At 41.5% G+C, this 18,956-nt stretch overlaps 1 protein-coding gene across 3 annotated transcripts in view; it reads right to left on the bottom strand.

Annotated features, from left to right (window-relative positions):
• Positions 1-5,945: 5,945 nt before the first annotated feature.
• The window catches only part of TBC1D9 (TBC1 domain family member 9), a 130,781-nt gene continuing 117,770 nt past the window's right edge, over positions 5,946-18,956 (bottom strand). For all 3 annotated transcript variants that reach the window (XM_061192581.1, XM_061192580.1, XM_061192582.1), the window contains 7 exons: positions 18,468-18,708; positions 13,346-13,411; positions 12,521-12,607; positions 9,310-9,384; positions 9,112-9,215; positions 7,292-8,013; positions 5,946-6,386 (listed from right to left, as the gene is read on the bottom strand). In XM_061192581.1, coding sequence (XP_061048564.1) covers positions 6,329-6,386; positions 7,292-8,013; positions 9,112-9,215; positions 9,310-9,384; positions 12,521-12,607; positions 13,346-13,411; positions 18,468-18,708 — 1,353 coding nt within the window. In that variant the 3' untranslated portion in view covers positions 5,946-6,328. The remainder of the gene's footprint in view (positions 6,387-7,291; positions 8,014-9,111; positions 9,216-9,309; positions 9,385-12,520; positions 12,608-13,345; positions 13,412-18,467; positions 18,709-18,956) is intronic.

The following is an 18,956-nucleotide window of genomic DNA, read 5'->3' as shown; positions in this document are numbered from 1 at the left end:
ACAGCTCTGCCCTCCTTTTCTGCCCGATTTGTATTGAGCATTAAGGGGCAACATGTCCTTTTATTTTTTACTAGAGATGTAAAACTGTAACTGGAATATATTGAATGTGGGCCTCAAATTTAGTCACAGAGAATGGTCTTTAGCCCAACATTACCCTCTAGTGGGATACAATAGAATGGATATTAATTAGGTTGTAGGATGCAGCTGAACAGGTATAACTGGAGATTTTGTGTCAGGTCGGCTCTGTGACAAATACAAGTGGCTATTAAGACTAAAGAAAGAAGCAGAAGAGAAAGAAGAAAATTTAAAAATACATCTCATGTTTGGAAAGTCACTAGCCTTTGGTGAGGGTGGAGCAATTCATTATGCTTAATAACCTCCTTATTTTCTTTCATTTTATTCTCTCTTTGTTGCCACAGTGAATGGCATTTAGAACTAGAGAAACAAAAACCAGAAGCCAGATTTAAAATGGGTAACAGATTGGCTCTTATGAAAATTTACACACTACTGTAGAACACGTGACATCCAATGGTAGAAGACAAATCCAAAAGAAGCCGGAAGGACCAGTAAACATTTCAAAGAACATTCAACCTCCCTACTATGAGAGAAATTCAAACTGAGATGAAATATCATCTTTCACCTATCAGATTAGTTTACATTGAAAGATGGTTAACTTCAAATGTCGGTGAATGCATATGGCTGTTGTTGGGAATGTGAACAAAGTGAATTATTTTGAAAGCCCATTAGGCGGGGTGCGCTACAGTGTTAACGGGTGTCTGCGTTGATCCCATAATTTTACTCCTTCAATTCTGTCCCAGAGAAATATTCTTACATATGACCTAAATCTCTTTACAGTGATATTCAGTGCCACAAGGTTTATAATTAGAAGAGTCTACCATAGCGAAAGTCCATCACCTGGGAGGGGGGATTGGTGCGTGGTTAAATAAAACATGAAACATTCCCTTTCTACGGCAAACTGTGCTGCCATTAAAACAAATGAGGTGGATCTATCTATACTGACATGGAACGATCTCTCTGACACTTTTAGGTGAAAAAATGAAATCAGAGAATACTTTTAGTTTGATCTATTTTTTAAAATGTGTGTATGTAATAGATAATCAACCAAGACCTACCGTACAGCACAAGGAACTCTGCTCAATATTCTGTAATAACTTAAGTGGGAAAAGAATTTAAAAGAGAAAAAAACACCTATGTGTGTATGTGCATAGATGTGTATATAAATTTGTGGAACCAATGAGCTTCAGTCTCTCAATAATATTACCGTGAGGGAAATAGGAGTTCGTTAATAAAGGAAGACTTTCTAGATAATTTTCTAGTGTTCGATATGGGTATTCTTTTTTGATTGTTGCATCTGTGTATTTCTCGTGTGTAAAATGTAAACAAAAATAATTAGATATAATTATGTGGTGTTCTTGTGGATATACTGATGTTGATTGGAGACTTCACTACTGTGGGGTGTAGAAAGTATAAATTTAGCATAGTAGCAAGGCTAAACCCAGTGACGTCTTTCTACCAAGTGTCATTTTTCAAGAAATCCCAGCACATTGGGTAAACATTTTGCTGGAGAAATGGGTGGATCTGTAATCTCCCAGATAGTCCGAATCTTTTCCTGGTTTCATCACTGCCCGAGTCAGCGCTGTTTACTCGGGGCTGTGGAGTGGGCTAGGATGGAGGAGGTGGCAGCAGAGTTGGGGGAGTGATGAGGGCCACCTTGGAGACTCCAACCATCACGTCTTTTCCCAGCAAACACCCTTGAACCTGGTCAAGCCACCGAGGAGACAATTTGCTCTAAAACTGTCCTTTCCCCCTCCCATTTAGAAAGAAAATGGAATTCCGAAGGAGATTCTGAAAACTCCATGTCAACTTGTGTGTATTATTAAAGCTACTCCATCTTACATTTCATTTTCAAAGGCGTTTCATATGTTGCTGAAGTCTTTTAGGAAGTCAGTATGCCCGGGTTAACTTCACCTCAGCAGGCATTCACAAATTCCCTTATTGCAAGCTGCATCTTCTTCTTTATGAGAGCAGCTCTTGAAGAAATAACCCAGGGCCTCACCCCAAAATATTTTATGCTTTTATTTTTTTCATGGACTCTCTCAAAGGTCTTCTCAGCTTATATGAGCATCTCTTTGATTGGTTTCTCCAAGAAGGACCCAGTGAATTCAAATGTTACTCCCTTATTTTTTTCCTTGTTCTGACATACAGTTCTTTCTCACAGTGAGAAGAGATATTGTGTTGCATTACACTGGAAATAGCTGATATTTCAATACTAATTACAGAGGAATATTGTCCAAATATGTGATGCTAAACCCTCCTTTTTGGCTTTTGATGAAATGTCATATGGATCATATATCATTTCATACCAAGATTTCGTTCACTTCCAAAACTGCAAATGTCAACACTGTCCTCTATTTCTCACTCTTAGGTCTAAATTTGGGACAGGAGTTGTTGGAGGGATTGAAATATTGCACGTGGTTCATAGATTTTGACAGTATGACAAAGGATGCTGTAAATTATGTACCAAAACCAGCAAGTGGGAAAAATAAATAAACTGTAAAACCTCATACATTTTAGGTTCCTTGGCCTTTAGAACACCAATAAGTGAAGATAAATTTCTATGGAGAAACAAGCAGTAACTGATTATAAACATTCTTATATGCTTGTTTATTATCCTGTAGGAAACTGAAGAGGTTTGAAGGAGAGGAAAACATAATTACACTGAAGTTTTAGAAAGATCGTGTAAGCAGCAGCTTAAAAGAGTAACTGGAGGGTGGGAGGGGGTTGCCTAGGGGCAGACAAAGTGGCTACAATCCAGCAATCTTTGTTGTAATCAAATCTTTGTTCTTTTCAAACACTTGCCGCAAACATTTATACATACATAGGAAAGCGTGGCATCATGCACTGGCAAAATTGACCATTTCTTTCTTGCTTGCCAGTGAATGGAAGAGTAACTATATCCCACTCAGACTAACCGATAGCCAAAGGGCTATTCTGAATGATAGCCTTCCTATTGTTAAAAAACAGACCCAATTAAGGAAAGTTGCCTTGGAGTCGCCAGATTCAGGGACTATAAATCTACATATAATCTTACATCAGAGCATAAACTTATGAGTCTCATTTTGGGTCACACTTTGGGGCATAAGGGTTGGACCATCAGATATTACGCAGAGGTGTCAAGAAGAGACTGCTGAGAACCTGCTTGATCCACCCAAGGTTGAGGCATGCTTTGTTCTTTTAAGTAAAAGGCAATTGATCTCCTGTTATGTGGCAGGTAGTTGAGATTGCTACTTTTGTTTAAGGATAACCTATTTTTGTTTTTTAAGTACAGTCTGCAGTGAAGAGGATAGAACAAATATTAATATATGAGTCTAATAAAACCCTCTTGGACATACAGACAAATACAAGGCTGGAGTAAGACAGTATAATTGGGAATAGACAGAGGAACGGAGATTAAGAGGCACTCAGAAGAAATAATGGATTGGTCTCAGTAACTGGAGGTGGGACATAGGCAAGCAGGAGGAATCAAGGGTGACTCTCACATTTCTGGCTTCAGGTACTGGATGCATATTGGTATTGTTAATCAAGTTAAGGAATAACAAAGCGAAACAGGTTATGGGGACAAAATCATTCAGTTTTTGAAGTGCATGACAGTATCTGAAACACGGTAGGTGGTGGATAGTCATAAAATAAGGGAATTCACCAGACAATAGATTATCTCCAACCTAGTCCGCAGGATGTGGCATCCGTCTAGCTGATATTTTGCCCTTGAGGTATTCTAAGAACAGCTACAGGATTTACGTCTGCAGAGTCCTGGCCTCTCCGTGAGGGTGAGGGGAAGTAGTTGTGAATCCAGGAAGCCCAAATAATCCACTGCTCGGCCCTCAGCCATCTACTCCGAGCCGATGTGCAGACCCGTCTCCCGGCAGACAGTCCTATTACCAAAGCCCACAGGGAGAGCATCCCAGGCCCTGCCTTTCCTCCTCACTCTGTGTCTCTCTATAGATTCCTTTGTCTGGCTGCCTAAGATTTCTTTTTAAAGAATTAGACTGTCACGAATATGTTAAACAAAAGGCACAGGGCCCTAAACCTTAAGTAAAAGAGTTATTTTAAAACAGAAAACAGTGTGAAATGTTGTACTCACCACATCAGTTGCTGTTCTTTTCAGGTTAGAAGCTGATGCTGTAACAAAAGAGCTGTCTTACAGGACGAGTTGTGAAGAATACACAGAGGAGCCCTTAACCGGATGTACAGGAGAATGAGGCATTGGCCAGGACACCCCATGGGTTTCACTGTTAGATTCATGAACTAAGTAGCTGAGTTGAGGTCCCCTCTACAAAGCTTCCATCGGAGACCAGGTCAAAGTCACTCTACCAGGACTGGGAAGCTGGGGACAGGAAACGGCTCCCCTCTGCCTGGCCGCCAGGTTCCCAGCCTGCATCCTTGGTGGGGGATGAAGACGCTGTTGGCAGTGAACCTTCTCATTGTCCGTGGCTCCCTTGGTGGCACTTGCACAAAGCTTATCCCCCTCCTACCCAGAATCAGACTTGAAGTAATGCAGGATGGATGATGTGGCTAGATCTGTGGTTTCTCTGGAGCACTCACTTCCCTAGCATCCAGGCTCCAAATGGTTTCTCCCTTTTCCCCCAGCAGTAGCTTTCTCTTTTGAGTTTTCATATATGAAAGCTCCGCTGAGGCCAGTGCCCAGTGCTCTGGAGCTAGAAGCTCCCTGGGACGCCAGATCAAGTCTATTAAGATATAGACATTGAGCCCATCATCTGTGATGGTGTAATGATTATTAGCATCACAGAACTAGACGGGAAGTGGCCATTCAGAGATGATGGTCAATCACAATACACTGAATTCAAAGAGAATAATCCATGAAGATACTAAAAAGACATACACACAACCATTAAAAACTAGACAGGAAGTTTAATGCTCTTTGAAATGCCCTGTCTGCCTCTGGAGGCTGAGGAGGAAGGCACTGACAAGACGGTCTCAGAGACTGAGCTGGAAAGAATCAACTCAAAGGCTCATGGCTCCTCCATAGGTAGCCTTTAGAAGCAAACAGACTAGAACCTGCTGTTATATAGTATATTGACACTGGGATAGAAACACTATGAGGTGCTTGAACAAATAAGGACAGTATTACGACAGGGTGTCAATAGGAACATATACTTTCAGGGTGACGCACTGTTCAGTTATAATCCCGTTCTCAGTGATAATGGAACATTCTGGCTCCTCTCATTTATCTAGGGCTACACATTTAAACACATGCTCATTCCCCTCCCAAACCCATCTTTAATTCTGGAGGTGAGAGAGAGTATCAGACTCTATAGAGTTATTTCTTGAGGCATCTTTAAGTGATAGACAGAATAATGGAATAATGTATAACCATCTAAGAGTCGAATCAAATGAATGACTACTCAATTAAATACATACCAAATGGTGTTACAGTGTACTAATCAGGGTTAAACAGAGGGATTTTCACCCTTTTATCACTTATGTAGGACAAGTTAAATAATTAGATGACTGACAATGATTCTCTTCCTTATTTTACATTCATATGCACATCACTATGTAGTGTATTTCTGTATTTCTTTTCTTTTCTTTTTTTTTTTTTTGGCTATGCTGCAGGCTTTCGGGATCTTAGTTCCCTGACCAGGGATTGAACCTGGGCCCCCAGCAGTGAGAGCGCCGAATCCTAACCACTGGACTGCCCGGGGAATTCCCCATACTGTATTTCTTATCTCAAAATATTTGCCTGCAAAAATTTGTTACCTAAGTCAAAATGGTTGCCTAACATAATTTCCCCTGCAAAATTGTCAAAAGAATAATGTTATCACCTTAGACAGGAACTCAAGCACTGAGATAAAAGCCACATCTGAGTATCGGATGTATTTTATTTGTTCACATTTATCCTACTTGAGGTTAACACTACTTCATTGGACGGTTTAAAAAATCATTCTGTAAACAAAATAAGAAACAGCAGCAACAGCTAAAATAAAGACACAATGGATACTAAAATAAAGGAATGCATTGGAAGGAATATTCTGCAGAAGCAAAGAAAAAGTGACCATGATTATGAATTCAACAATAAGAGAAAAAAACTCCAACATCTGTAAAAGACAAAACTATAATAGGAATAAAAAAGAAGCAACAATACAAAGTGCAGGTGCGATAGTTTTCATTTCCAAGTCCATTCGGGAAATAGAGCATACTATTCTCTTATATAAAGTGACAAGTTCCGCTTTAAACATTCAGTTACGTTATCTTGCAGGTTGTTTTTTCAATTTACATTATCTCTGCTTTACATGGATTTAACTGGAAAGATGGTCCTATGTGATACATGGTATAATTTCTTGAACCTATGGAGAGTATGGAAACGGTAAAGTTTATTGTTTTACTTTTTGCTTCATTTGCAATGAGTAACAAGAAGCTGAAAATCGAGTATGAGAAGCATCAGTATTTTTACTCCCCACCCCCCCAAAAAAACCTGAGCCCTCTTATCATTTTTGTTGCCACCTTCAGATTCTCTGAAAGACAAAAGACTGTTCATTTCCCCTGAATTCTGGCCCGCTGACTTAAATCATCAGTTTTTTTTAAATGCAAAATTGGCCTGGTATTTGTCCAAATTGATCAGATAGAGGTGTTATTCTGGCATCACATAAAAATCATTTACACTTTCATAATTGCTTAGAACCTCAAAAGAGAACATCTGTTAAACATGACTTTTGAATAGAGGACTTTTATGAAATATATTTCAAATCTTAAAAAATCATTTTAATGCCCCCTAAAAGTGGTATAGGATTCACCCCAGCTGACAGTGCCTCTTCCATTTAAGAACATTCTGTGTTTGTGGCATTCTACTTTCCTTACAGCTCTAATTTTACTTAAAAAGCCCAAATACACGTCTGCTGCCTTATTTAGTGTTAAACAGCACAATGTATACAGCTCAACAGCAAGATTAAGAAGTTATAAATACACACATATCACGGACAGAGTCACCTTTCTTTTGGAATTCATTGAATAAAACTGTATTCTGGTAAATCCCCCTCCCCCCCGACAAGAGAGTGTACTGTGCCTACATCGAGGTGTTTAAGTATTTCTCCAACAGCTTTCATTGTATTATATTATGAAAACACTAGGCTTTAAGCCGGGTACTAATAAATATTTAATTTAAAAGGAAGAAAGAAACCCCAACACAGAACATAAAAAAGTCCCTCCCCCCCGCCCCCGTCCTGCGTGTCCCTACAGAAGGCGCGGGATTCACCCGGACATGGCCGAGATCTCGTAGTCACTGGCCGAGGTGAGGGGCTTGCCCATCATCCGGATGTTTTTCGCACTGGTGATTCTGGCCATCATGCACACGGGCTTGTCAAAGTACTTCACCAGGGCAGGCTCTGTCAGGAGGGAGGCCAGGAACTGCTCGAAGGTGATGGCCCAGTCTCGGTCCAGGCTGCTGCCCCGGGGCAGCGCCGCGGGGCCCTGGCCGCTGCGCACCAGGACCGTGTCCTCGCCGATGTCTTCGCAGTGCAGCTTGTCCTCCTCGTGGGAGCCGGCACTCAGCACCGAGTACGAGGACATGGAGCTGTCGTCCTTGGTGTCGTCGTCGGAGATGAGCATGGAGGAGCAGGCCCCGTGGTCCCGGGGCGAGGAGTCCTCTAGCTTGATGTCCTCCATCTGGCCCCCCAGGGAGCGTTCCTCGCCGTCCCCCGCCAAGCTGGCCGGGAGGGGCGCCACGGGTTCCGGCGCGTAAGGCTGGCCCGGCCCTTTGGTGGGGAAGAGCACGCCGCCGGGGACGCCCTGGTTGCCGGAGGGCCCGCCGCCTCCGCTCCCGCCCTCCCTGGCAGGCTGGGGAGTGAAGAGCTTGCCCACTTCCCCGATCTCCAGCAGGAGGCTGGTCACCGCCGCCGTGGCGTGGTACAGCTCCTGCTCGTTGGGGTCCTCGCTGAACATGTTATACATCGTCTTACACAGCTCGATAAACTGCCCCTGAAAAGGGATGGAGGGAAAACACAAGTATGTGGCCACCTCATGAGGAGCACAGAGGCAGGACCCAAGCGGACTGCAGAGCCATTTAATATCAGGACTCCTACAAGATCCCGGAAGAGTCCTACCCTAGGGTGGATGGATGTGTAGTTTAAAGTCTCTTTAAATGCTTCCTTTTTTTAAACTGGGAAAACTTCTGACATCCATGAAAGTAGAAAGAATGAAATAATACACCTTTATAATAGTACCTATCATTCTAGAGTCAAGAAGGACCACGGGGACTTCCCTGGTGGTCCAGTGAGTAAGACTCTGCGCTCCCAATGCAGGGGGCCTGGGTTCCATCCCTGGTCGGGGAACTAGATCCCACATGCATGCTGCAACTAAGAGCCTGCGTGCCGCAGTGGAGATCCCACGTGCCGCAACCAAGAACCGGTGCAGCCAAAATAAATAAATAAATATATATTAAAAAAAAAGGACCATGTTATACAAATGTTTCACTAACTGTTTTATCCTTTCTTGCAGTATCTTAAGTAAATCGCAGACCTCACCTCATCTCATATCTACACACTACAGCAGGCAGCCCAATTTTTCCAAGGTCAGGTCAGCTCCAATCCCCTCTCCCATGACACATCTGCTGGTGTCCACGGACAGAAGTCATGCCTCCCACCCCCACCAGGATGATTTATCTGTTCTTCTGTTAGAAAACAGCAGTTGCATCCTGTATTTTAATTATTTATATTGTTTTATCGCCCTCATTACATTTCAGCTGTTTAAGGAAAAAAGTATGTCAGACACCTTTATAGCTGAGCACAGTGGTTTGAAAACAGCATGAGCTTGTCTTCTGAGTATCTGAGGGTATTTTTAAAGATTGGGATGAGAATGCATGTATTCTCAAATTTGAATATTTCGTGGTTCACATATTCTCTGAGGAGGTCATTTTCTCACAACAGAGCATACTTTTAATGCACAAAAGCATGCACAAAATAGATCCAAACAGGTACTAATTAAGCGCCTTGAGGAGTACTTATTCGACATTTATCTATGACTAGAAAACAGAGCTTCAAGGTTTGAAATGCATGAACTACACTGTTCGGTACTCACCTGATTCAATTTGGGTATATCCTTTGCATTCTTTGATTTGGATTTATTTTCTGGAGTCCAGAGTCTCAGATAATTACGATTTTCTTGAGAATTTGCCCTCTTCCCTAAAACCCAAATGCCAAGAAATAAGTGTCCAAAGGTCAAGAAGCAACTGTTGAACCAGCAGTAAGGGAAACACAGAGAAGAGAAAGTCTGTACCTCTGTCGGGCTTTAGACTCACTGTAACAAAGCCATCGTCTGCACTGTGTTTGCTTCTGCTGTCCAATCCAACCACTACCAAGAAAGATTCAGAAGAAAAAAAGGAGACTGTTACATGATAAACCCATAGGTTTAGCAGGTGTAGTAGAAAACAGAAAAACCTCTAGGTAGAGTTGCCTAATATAGCAAAACAAAACAAAAACAAAACCCCAGCACATAAATAATTAGGTAAACAACAAATAATTTTTTAAAGTGTGAGTTCCCACATATCACATGGGACATACTCAAGCTAAGCAAATTACTTTTTGTCCACCTCAAATTCAAATTTTACTGGGTGTCTCATATTTGATCTGACAACTGAGTGTTGCCTGCCAGATCAGTAAACAAAGGATGTTGCAGCCATCAAGCCAGCAGCACTGCAGCTGCCCCCAACTGTGCCATCTCCACCCTGAGGGGATTCAGGATGGAGAAAAATAGGATACTGGCCCTAGATAGCTAAGGTGCATATCAAAGGAATGATTTCAGTAAGCCCAGACTCTTGCATCTTCCCATACACAGAAAAGCACTAAATTCATTAACTTGAGATATCTGGTTTCTTTAATTAACACTAATCTTTTGATGTTCCCATCAAATGTCTTTTTTTTTTGCGAAAAAAATCTTATATATCCTGGCTCTCCTCCCTTATTTCTTCAGAGCAGTCCCTCTGAGCTATCCGAGAGGCTGCCTCCTGGGCTTAAGTCCTCAGTATGTCTGCCGAATAAAACGTAATTCTCCACTTTTAGGTAGTGCATTTTTTTTTTTTTCCAATCGAAAAACTCTATCTCTAGGTGAAAGATTTCCCCAAGAATTCTTCTTCACAAGCAGGGCTCGGTGTATAAATAGGAATTAAAGGAGTGATTTCATGTGGTGCTCAGTACTTAAAAAATAGTGGTGCTGGCCCCAGTGAATGCTGATTTCCCTCCTCTGTCTGTTACATTATCATCTTAACTTTGTATACATGAGATTGATCTTCTGTCAGTCTCTGCAAAAGACCAAGAACTCACTTTTTAAAAATAAACTGACATCTATGTTGATAAAAGAAAACAAATGTCATGTGCTACTAAATTCCTTCAGATTCATGATCTGGCATTTTTTGACTTTCAAGAAAACAACTTATAATTGTTTTCTTCTTTCTTCTTAAAACAGGACATCCCAGGGCTTCAAAAGGCAGAGGTGTACAATCCCCCCAGTTTCCCATTCAGTTTGTCAGCTGTAAGAATGCATCCCAAGCACTTCCTCAGCCATACAAAAGGTGGCTGGTTTGCCGCATATGTAACCTTTACATATTTAGTGTCAAATTAAAATCTCAGCAGCTTTCAAGACAGACTGAGGACAATGCACTATATATGCCGTGGAGAAAGTCCTCTCCTCTTAATGTTGAGCTAGCTTTAGGGAACAAGTAGATATTCCAAAATGTTATGGTAAGCCCCATGCAATGGATGTTATACAGCCAATTAAAAACCATGTTTTCAGAGAATGTAAATGACATCGTAATAGGCTCACTGGATTTTAAGTGAAAAAAGGATACAAAACTGTATAGGCAGAAGAGGTGGAGATGGCATGTGCCAGAACACACTTGTTCTATTTTTAAATTGTTCATAAAACAATCCTTCTGCCAAAACAAACAAACAAAACTGTATCGGCAGTTTGATCCCAGTTTTATATATATATTATGGATATTATTATAATTATATGGATAAAAAAGGAAAAGAAATACTTCAAGATATTAATTATTATTGATAGTTATCTTTATATCATGCAGTTTTAAGACATCATTAGCTTATTTTATATATTTTGACCCATATTTTAAAAATTTTGATACAAAGCAATAGTACTTTTGGAGTTAGAAAAAACATTTTTTAAAAAGCATCTTTTGAGGCTATTAAATGCTACCGGCATGTAACCATTCCTGAAGCATTTCTGAAACAAGTGACTCCTTTTCTGAGATGAGTGCCCACTAAGAAAGATGCAGCTAACATTTTGCAGCCAAAATATGATTGCTAAGGATTTGAAGAATATTGTCGGATGTGCTAAGGCACTATGCTAAGAGGCTTACTACATTATCTCACTAAGTCCTTACTATACCCAATGTGACAGCTCTCATCTCCACTTTCCACACAAGGACCCTGGTGCTCCTGGATGCCCGAAGCTGCCTGAGGTCATCTAGACAAACAGAGCTAGCATCCTGTCCAAAGCTCCTGCCCTTAACACGTATGACCAATAAGAAGACTGTCTGGCTCTCGCTCCTCTCCACTCAATCACTTAGGTGCTCACAGTTTAAAAGCAGGTCTAAGCTGTGCTTATTTGGGGACCATAAGATTTGAGGCAAAAGGACCCAGGAGCAACCCATGCTGACTTTCAACCTTGGGTGAAGTCAGGAGGCTGCCTGCCCTACGGATGAAGTATCAATAGAATGGAGATAATGCACAGCAGCAGCAAGCCCAGACGCTGCTTAGATCCACACATGGCACAACAGAACAGGTTCAAATGTAAATCTGGAGATATTTCTAATGAGCCAGATCATGTCTGTGTAGATCTAACAACCGCACAGAGCAGGGGTCAGCAAACTTTCTCTGTAAAGGGCCAGATGGCAAATATCTGAGGCAATTCTACCACTGTAGCGTGAGAGCAGCCATAGGCAATATATAACTGAATGAGCTTGGCTGTGTTCCTGGCTGTGTTCCAATAAAACTTTATTTATAGGCAGTAATGTTTAAATTTTATATTATTTTAATTCTTTGATATAAATTTTATATTATCACAGGCCGTACAAATAGGTGGTGGGCTGGATTTGGTCCAAAGTTTGCTGACGTCTGTTGCAGAGCAGCGTATCTGATATCAATGCTGGTCCAGATTCTGGAGAGCAGCGTACACCAGAATGACGTTCTTAATGAACATTTCTCCCTATCAAGGAGAGGGGAGCAAAGTATATGCCCTACAGGTAACGCTTTTTCTAAGCCAGCAGGACACAACGTACATGGTCCTTTCGGTGGGCTGAAGTACCCACTCCCCAGTAGTTACTCAAGTTCAAAAATTTAAAAAGAAAGTAGCATATTAGGCACCTGTATTCATTATACTTCTTTGATTGCCTAGCTTTGGAGGCAACTTTTCCCAATTACAGGGGGCTCTGTAGAAAAGAAACAGAGAGGCCCTGACGAGGAAAGTCACTTACCATGTGTGCATTCTGGGGTGATATCTTCAAAGAAGTATTGAGTTGCTTCAAAAGCAGAATCTGGCTCGTCTTGATCAGAGGATGGCTCTGGAGAGGGAAGAGAGATGATTCTCATATTGGCAGGGCCATGACTCAATGAAAGTGTGCTTTCATTGTTGAAGAAATGACACGGGGCTCATGAGAAGCTGAAGTTACGAAGGTGGGCTGGGGGGTCCCATCACTGGTGCGGGCCTTGAATGCCCATCTCCTCAAAACCCTTATGGGGGAGGGGCTCCTTCCGGTTCTAACTCCACCTTCCTTTATAACAACCCCACACTGAAGTGTGCCTTCACATTTGCCTTTTTTGGAGACTTTTCCTAAATCCTATGGAATGATGCTTTAAGGAACCAAATTTGGGGAAATTATACACTATAATGATAATTCCCAAATCTACAGTTTTACCCTATCTCTATCCTTGGAGCTAATCCACCTTCCTTCCTCCCTTCCTCCTCCCTCCCTTTTTCCTTCTTCCCTTTTTCCCTCCCTCCGTTCCTTCCTTCCTCTCTCTCTCTCTTTCTCTTTCCCTCCATCCCTCCCTCTCTTTCGTTCTCTTGCAGAAGCCTGCTCTTTTCTATTACTGCAACTCACACTTCAGACAGATGAATGATCACTGAATCAAGCACCTGCTGATTCAGGAACTCATGTAAAAAGTATCGTTCAGTTTGTTCTTAGTGACCAATGAGTGATTTTGTACATCAAAAAAAAAGGCAAACAGGTCTCGCCAAAAAAGACTTCAAGCCAGGCCAGAGTCACAGGTACGTGTGCTACTCTGTGTGTCTCGCTTACCAGGCAAGACGTGCATTTTGTACAGGAGTTTGAGCTTCTCTGTGAGGTCCCCATGGCACGCAGCACCTAGAAGTCACATAAGTACCAATGTGAAATGCACCATGTGTGCTACAACCCCCCCCCCCACCCCAGGCTCAGCGTCCCCCTGAAGCACCTACTTTTACAAATTGAAACCCAGGTATCGCGTGGCAGAAAGTTTGGCCAGGACGTATTTGGGTTGAAAGTTCTGGAACCAGGATACCTGGTTTCAAATGCTTTGTACTTACTATGTGCCCCTGGGACAGTGAACCTCTCTGTACCTCAGTTTCCCCTCTATGAGGCAGGATGACAAATTAGAAGATCCTACCAGTGGTCTTGATATCAGGGCCCATGAAATGTGAGAACTAAAGGTGTTAACACCTAGAATAGCGGCTGGCACAAATTAAACTAGTGTTATTGATACGAAAAGTCAGGTGACTGGGCCTCAACACCCTAAATACTTGCTAGAGTTCAGAAATAATCTCAATACATGTTTAAGAGTGCTTCAAATTACTCATTTTAGAAATCTTTTTTAGTTGCTTTTGGGGTCTCTTAAATATTTCTTCAGTTCAATTTAGCCTAACCTAGCTGCCATTACATCGCCATTGCTTCAAGCCAAAGAATCCTGTTACTTTTTCCCTTACAGTCCATACGTATTTCAGGAATCAGAAAATCCTTTGTAAATACGTGTTCTCAGAGCGCCTAGTTGAAGGTTAATCAGATTTGGGAAAAGGGGAATCACAGGATCTGGATTGGTTGGCAGGGACACCAGGGGTTATCTCGTCCGACCTCCCACTTAATGTAGGGGCCTCCTCACACATCCACATCCACGTAAGAGAGATGTCTGAGCATCCTCAGGGACGGGAAGCTCATCACAACCAGAGGCATCTCATCTCACTGGGGAATTCTAGAAACACTGAAAGGGCTCCTGTCATTTTTACTTTAGTCAGGACCCTTAACCTGCAGGCTCAAGTGCATAAATTCCATGAACCACAAACAATGTAAAATGTGGCCACGTGCCGATGTCACTTTTTGGGAAGATTTCCACAGTCCTTATCAGATCTCAAAGAGATCACAACTCAAAAAAAGGTTTAGAACTATTCCTTTTCCTTCCTCTTTAAAGTCAAACAGAATAGGTCTATTACGTCTTCATTACAGCAATCCTTCAGATTTTAAGGACAGCTGTCCTGTTCCTCTCCAGCTTATCTTTTCAAGGCAACTTTATGTCCCCCAGGTTATACCTCTCTACATTTTTTCAACTTTCTTATATGACATGGTTTGTACACTCTTCCCTATTCTTACCCACATTCACCTTATTTGTTAATGTGTCCGTCAATATCCCTCTGGACAGAGAGTTCCAGAAGCCTCTAGTCCACTGCAGAGAACAGTGGAACTGTTCTTGACTCTTAGCCTAAGTCTGCATTCAACTCTTTATACTTTTCACTCTGGAGTTTCTTATTGACCACATAGTTAACTAAACCCCAAAATGCTTACACACTGACTAATACTAACCATGAAAATAATGACAGACATTTATGAACCATTCACTTTGTGTTAAACCCTATGTTAACTACTTTCCATACGCATTTCACTTTCTTCTCACAATAATTCTACGAGATGGTCACAATTATTATCCCAACTTTACAGATGAGAAAAGTCGGGCTTATTGACATTAAGTAATGTTCAAGGTCATAAGCTAGCAAGTGGCAGGCCCAGGATTTGAACTCAGATTTGTCTGACCCTAGATCTCATGGTTGAAACCACTATACTATATATGCAGACAGACAGTTCTTTTACAATCATTTCTTAAAATTTAAGATTTCTGATTTATCTCTATCAGTTTGTTTTTGCCAATCATTTCCTCCTCTGATTTCTTTAAATCTTGTTTTTGTCCTCCAACACAATGGCTGTCTCTCTTCACTTTGTGTAGCCAACACATTTGGTTGTGGTAGCTTCTCTGCCTTTATAGTTTAAATCCCTGACTGAGTCAGGTAAAGGGGGATAAGCAGTAATTGTAGTGACAACAATAATGAACACTTTTTGAGCCAGGCACTGTTGTAGGAACTTGAATTATTTCTTTTAGTCCTGACAATAACTATTTTGCAAATGAGGCAACAATCACAGAGGTTAAATACCAAGCCCAGCATACTAGAGAACTCTCCATTGACCGTCATGCTTTGGGTGCAGGGTTCAGCCAGTCATTGAATCACCAACATCCATATCCCTCCAACTTTCCGTTTATAATGAGTTATCTGTCCAGTGACCTCATGACATCTACGGCATGTTTAGAAATGCTGCCTTCCAGCAATACCACTGGAAAAGGAGCTCCAGCTTATTTGTGGCTTGCGATTGTAATCCCTCATCTCTAATTCCATAGAGATGCTCTGTTCACTAATTTCTAGAGGGATCTTCCTGGAGATGAACATTGAAATTACTGATCCATCTCTTCCAGAAATCATTCTTTAGTTTCTTAAGACTTGAACAGAATTTCTCTTTTCTAGTCTACTTGTCTGTCTCCATAGCTGTAATCAACCCACATGACTGACTACATCTCTGAGACCCCTCCTGGCAATCTGGGTGGAGTTTACTTTGCTCAGAGAACTCAACTGCATTTTTAAGAAGCCTAAGTACTCTTCTCCAATGTTTTCACTATCTTGGACTGCAAACCTCTCTTTCCTTTTTGGAAGATTTTGAAGAGTATTTACCTTGTTGGGGTTTGACTAGGCTTAAGTAAATTAAATATTTATATTTATTCCTATCACTTTCTACACGTGTCTGGTATTTTCGTTATGAACATCTTTGCTAGAAGCAGATTTGCATCACAACTAATTGGCCGTAAGGCCATTTTGCCATAAGAGATAAAAATAACTGGTTGATGGTTACATTACACTAGAAAATAAGATATCGATTTTTGCAAATCCTTCAGCGAGCTAATCTAAGCCAGACTGTGTTAAAATTTTCACCATTTTCAGAAACTTATACCATCAGGAATCACATTTCCATTTCCTTTTGGGGGGATAGGAGGAGCTTGATTCTTTGTTTGCCTCCAACGTCTAATACTGCATGATAAATTTGGTAAAGACGGCCTGAGAGGACAATCTATTGTATCCAAATTAGCTAAAGAATCAATCATTAATGTTCTCGAAGGCTGCTGTGAATTAGTAGCTGCTTCTTTTATATTTGCCATAGCTTGGTGAACTTTTGGTTTCGACGAGTGGGAGGCATGACTGTGCTCGTCGAAGGATTTATAAAAACTGATTTGTTATCTTTTTCTAGTGTCGTAACTGTCAACCAATTATTTTTATCTCTTATGGCCAATTAGCTTTGCAGCAAAACTGGCTGCAGCAAAGATGTTTACGGAAAAAATTCCTAGAACCCTTTCTACATGCAGAACCTGTCTCTTTTTTCTCCTCCTTATTTTTGTCCAAAGGTAATTTTTAAAAATCTCCCTTTTGATAGACACCAAGGTGATAATAATAGTTACTTTGGAGCAGAAAAGATTAGGAGAGGGTCAAAAGGGTCTTTAGCCTTGTCTGGTGGATTGTTTTACTTTATTTTATTTTGTTCACTTTTTTGAAAAGCAGAATGTATTTATGTTACTTTTGTAATTAAAAATTAATGCTTCCTTAAAAAAAAAAAAGCCTATTTGCTGTCCTTAGCACAGAGTAATGAGAACAGCCCTCATCTGAATCCTGGGCCCAGTACGTACTAACTGTGCTTTTCAGTTCAATAACAGACATATATTGACTTGCTAAAAATGAATGTTCCAGCAAGTTGCTTAACTTTTCTAAGCCTCCATCTCTTTAACTGACAATGGGGGTATTAATAGTAAGCAGACAGGTAATAAAGCATAATATTGACAGTAACTGCACAAACGCTGCTTCCAGGGTGCCTGAGTTCAAACTCCAACTTTGTAGTTGTGTGCTTTACGTAAATTAAATGCACATAAAGCATGAGGGCAGTGCCTGGCTGAGTAAATGCTATATAAATGTTAGTCATCAATACTATTATTACCCTCAAAGGTCTGTTGTTTGGATTAAGTGATAAAGTACAAATTCTAAAGCATCACAACAGACCCTACACTTAAAAAAGGCTAGTTTCCTCCATGTACCCCCTTTGAAGGATATATCTGAGTGCTTTATACAAATAGTTTTTACTTATCTAAGAGGACCTTATCTACCCCCCCTTTGCTTTTTTAACAACCATCAGCTTTCTCTGGCCTTTAAGCCTTCCAGTCATCATTCTTAATGATTTAGGGTACTTTCTGGAATCATCGTTGGCTCTATGTCTGACGCCTTCATCTTTCGTGGGCGCAGGTCATGTTCAAGTGCATGGACCAAGGTCACAGAGTGGCACAATTGGAATTTTAGAAAGTCTTCCTTCTTATCTCATTCAGGCAGCCTGACACAATGCCGGCTATATCCACAACCTCGTACTGGGCGGGCCAAGCCTGACCACCACGTAGCTTTTCTGCTCAAATATTAATGGAACAAGAGTCCAGTGGAATATAGGACAGGAAACAGGTCAGACAGTGAGGCTGACAGGCAGAAACTCGTGCTGCTTGTGAGGTGAGGGTGTGCGTTCTCAGGAATGGACGCCCTTCCTCCCCGCAAAATGGAGAGAAAAGACTTCCATTTAGACTGCGGGGCTGTTGCATTACTTTTTTTTTTCAGCTCTTTATTAAAAACATTATGAAATGTTTTATAAAATTTTATGAAACATATGTACTGTAAATATATTTTTTGACAAAGAAAAGAAATCCATCCAAACATTTCTTCCCTTGTAAAGTTATCGTGACTTGTGGTTTCAGTGTTTAAGTTGGCATTCTTGCAAACTCTCTGCTAATGTATTTTAACTAGTGCTGAGGACTATCGAATGTAGACGGTAACGATTTAATCATATAATATATCCATTAACTAAAAACGAATTTTACAGTCAGCTTGCAAACCTTAAAATGTGCTTCTCTGCCCTGTAAACCTTGTCTTCTGAAGCGAGCGGGGCTGTGGTCCTGAGGGCGGCACAGAGAACCACGAGGACCACGGTGCTTACTGACCTATTCCCCCCTCCCCCTGCCCCAACTCATGCAATAACATCACGTCCTTACTCAGTCCAGAGACAAACTCTCGGAAGTTGATCAGAGAATCTCCATTTTCATCTAATAACTGGAATAAGCGCGAGGCAAGCACGTCAGAGTGAGTTCCACAGGCCCAGGGAAAGAGCAGAGCAAACATGCCCTTGAACTGCTCAAAGTCGATGCGGTACTGCTCGAGATAGGGCAGGCTGGGGTCGTGCCGGTCCAGGGCATTGCTGCTCCCACCCCAGTAGCAGCTGGTTAGGTGTTCCGCCTGAAAAATCAAAGAACAGGAGGACTACTGGGGACTGCATCTCACAGCAAATACCAAGAAGAAAGGCCCTCCCTCAAATTTGGAAAAAGGCTTTAGGTCACCCGTGTGCATCTCCTGGGTCGGAGGTGGGGGGCCGTGGTCTGGTCCCAGGGCCCCTCGGCTTCTCTTCTACATATATCTCCACTTGACCCCGCTCCCCCAAACTCCATGGCAACCATCTCTGCGTTTACATCTGGCATAAAAAACCC

The sequence above is a fragment of the Eubalaena glacialis genome, chromosome 5, assembly GCF_028564815.1.
Source record: "Eubalaena glacialis isolate mEubGla1 chromosome 5, mEubGla1.1.hap2.+ XY, whole genome shotgun sequence".
Lineage (NCBI taxonomy): Eukaryota > Metazoa > Chordata > Mammalia > Artiodactyla > Balaenidae > Eubalaena > Eubalaena glacialis.
This window is presented reverse-complemented; position numbering and strand designations above follow the sequence as displayed.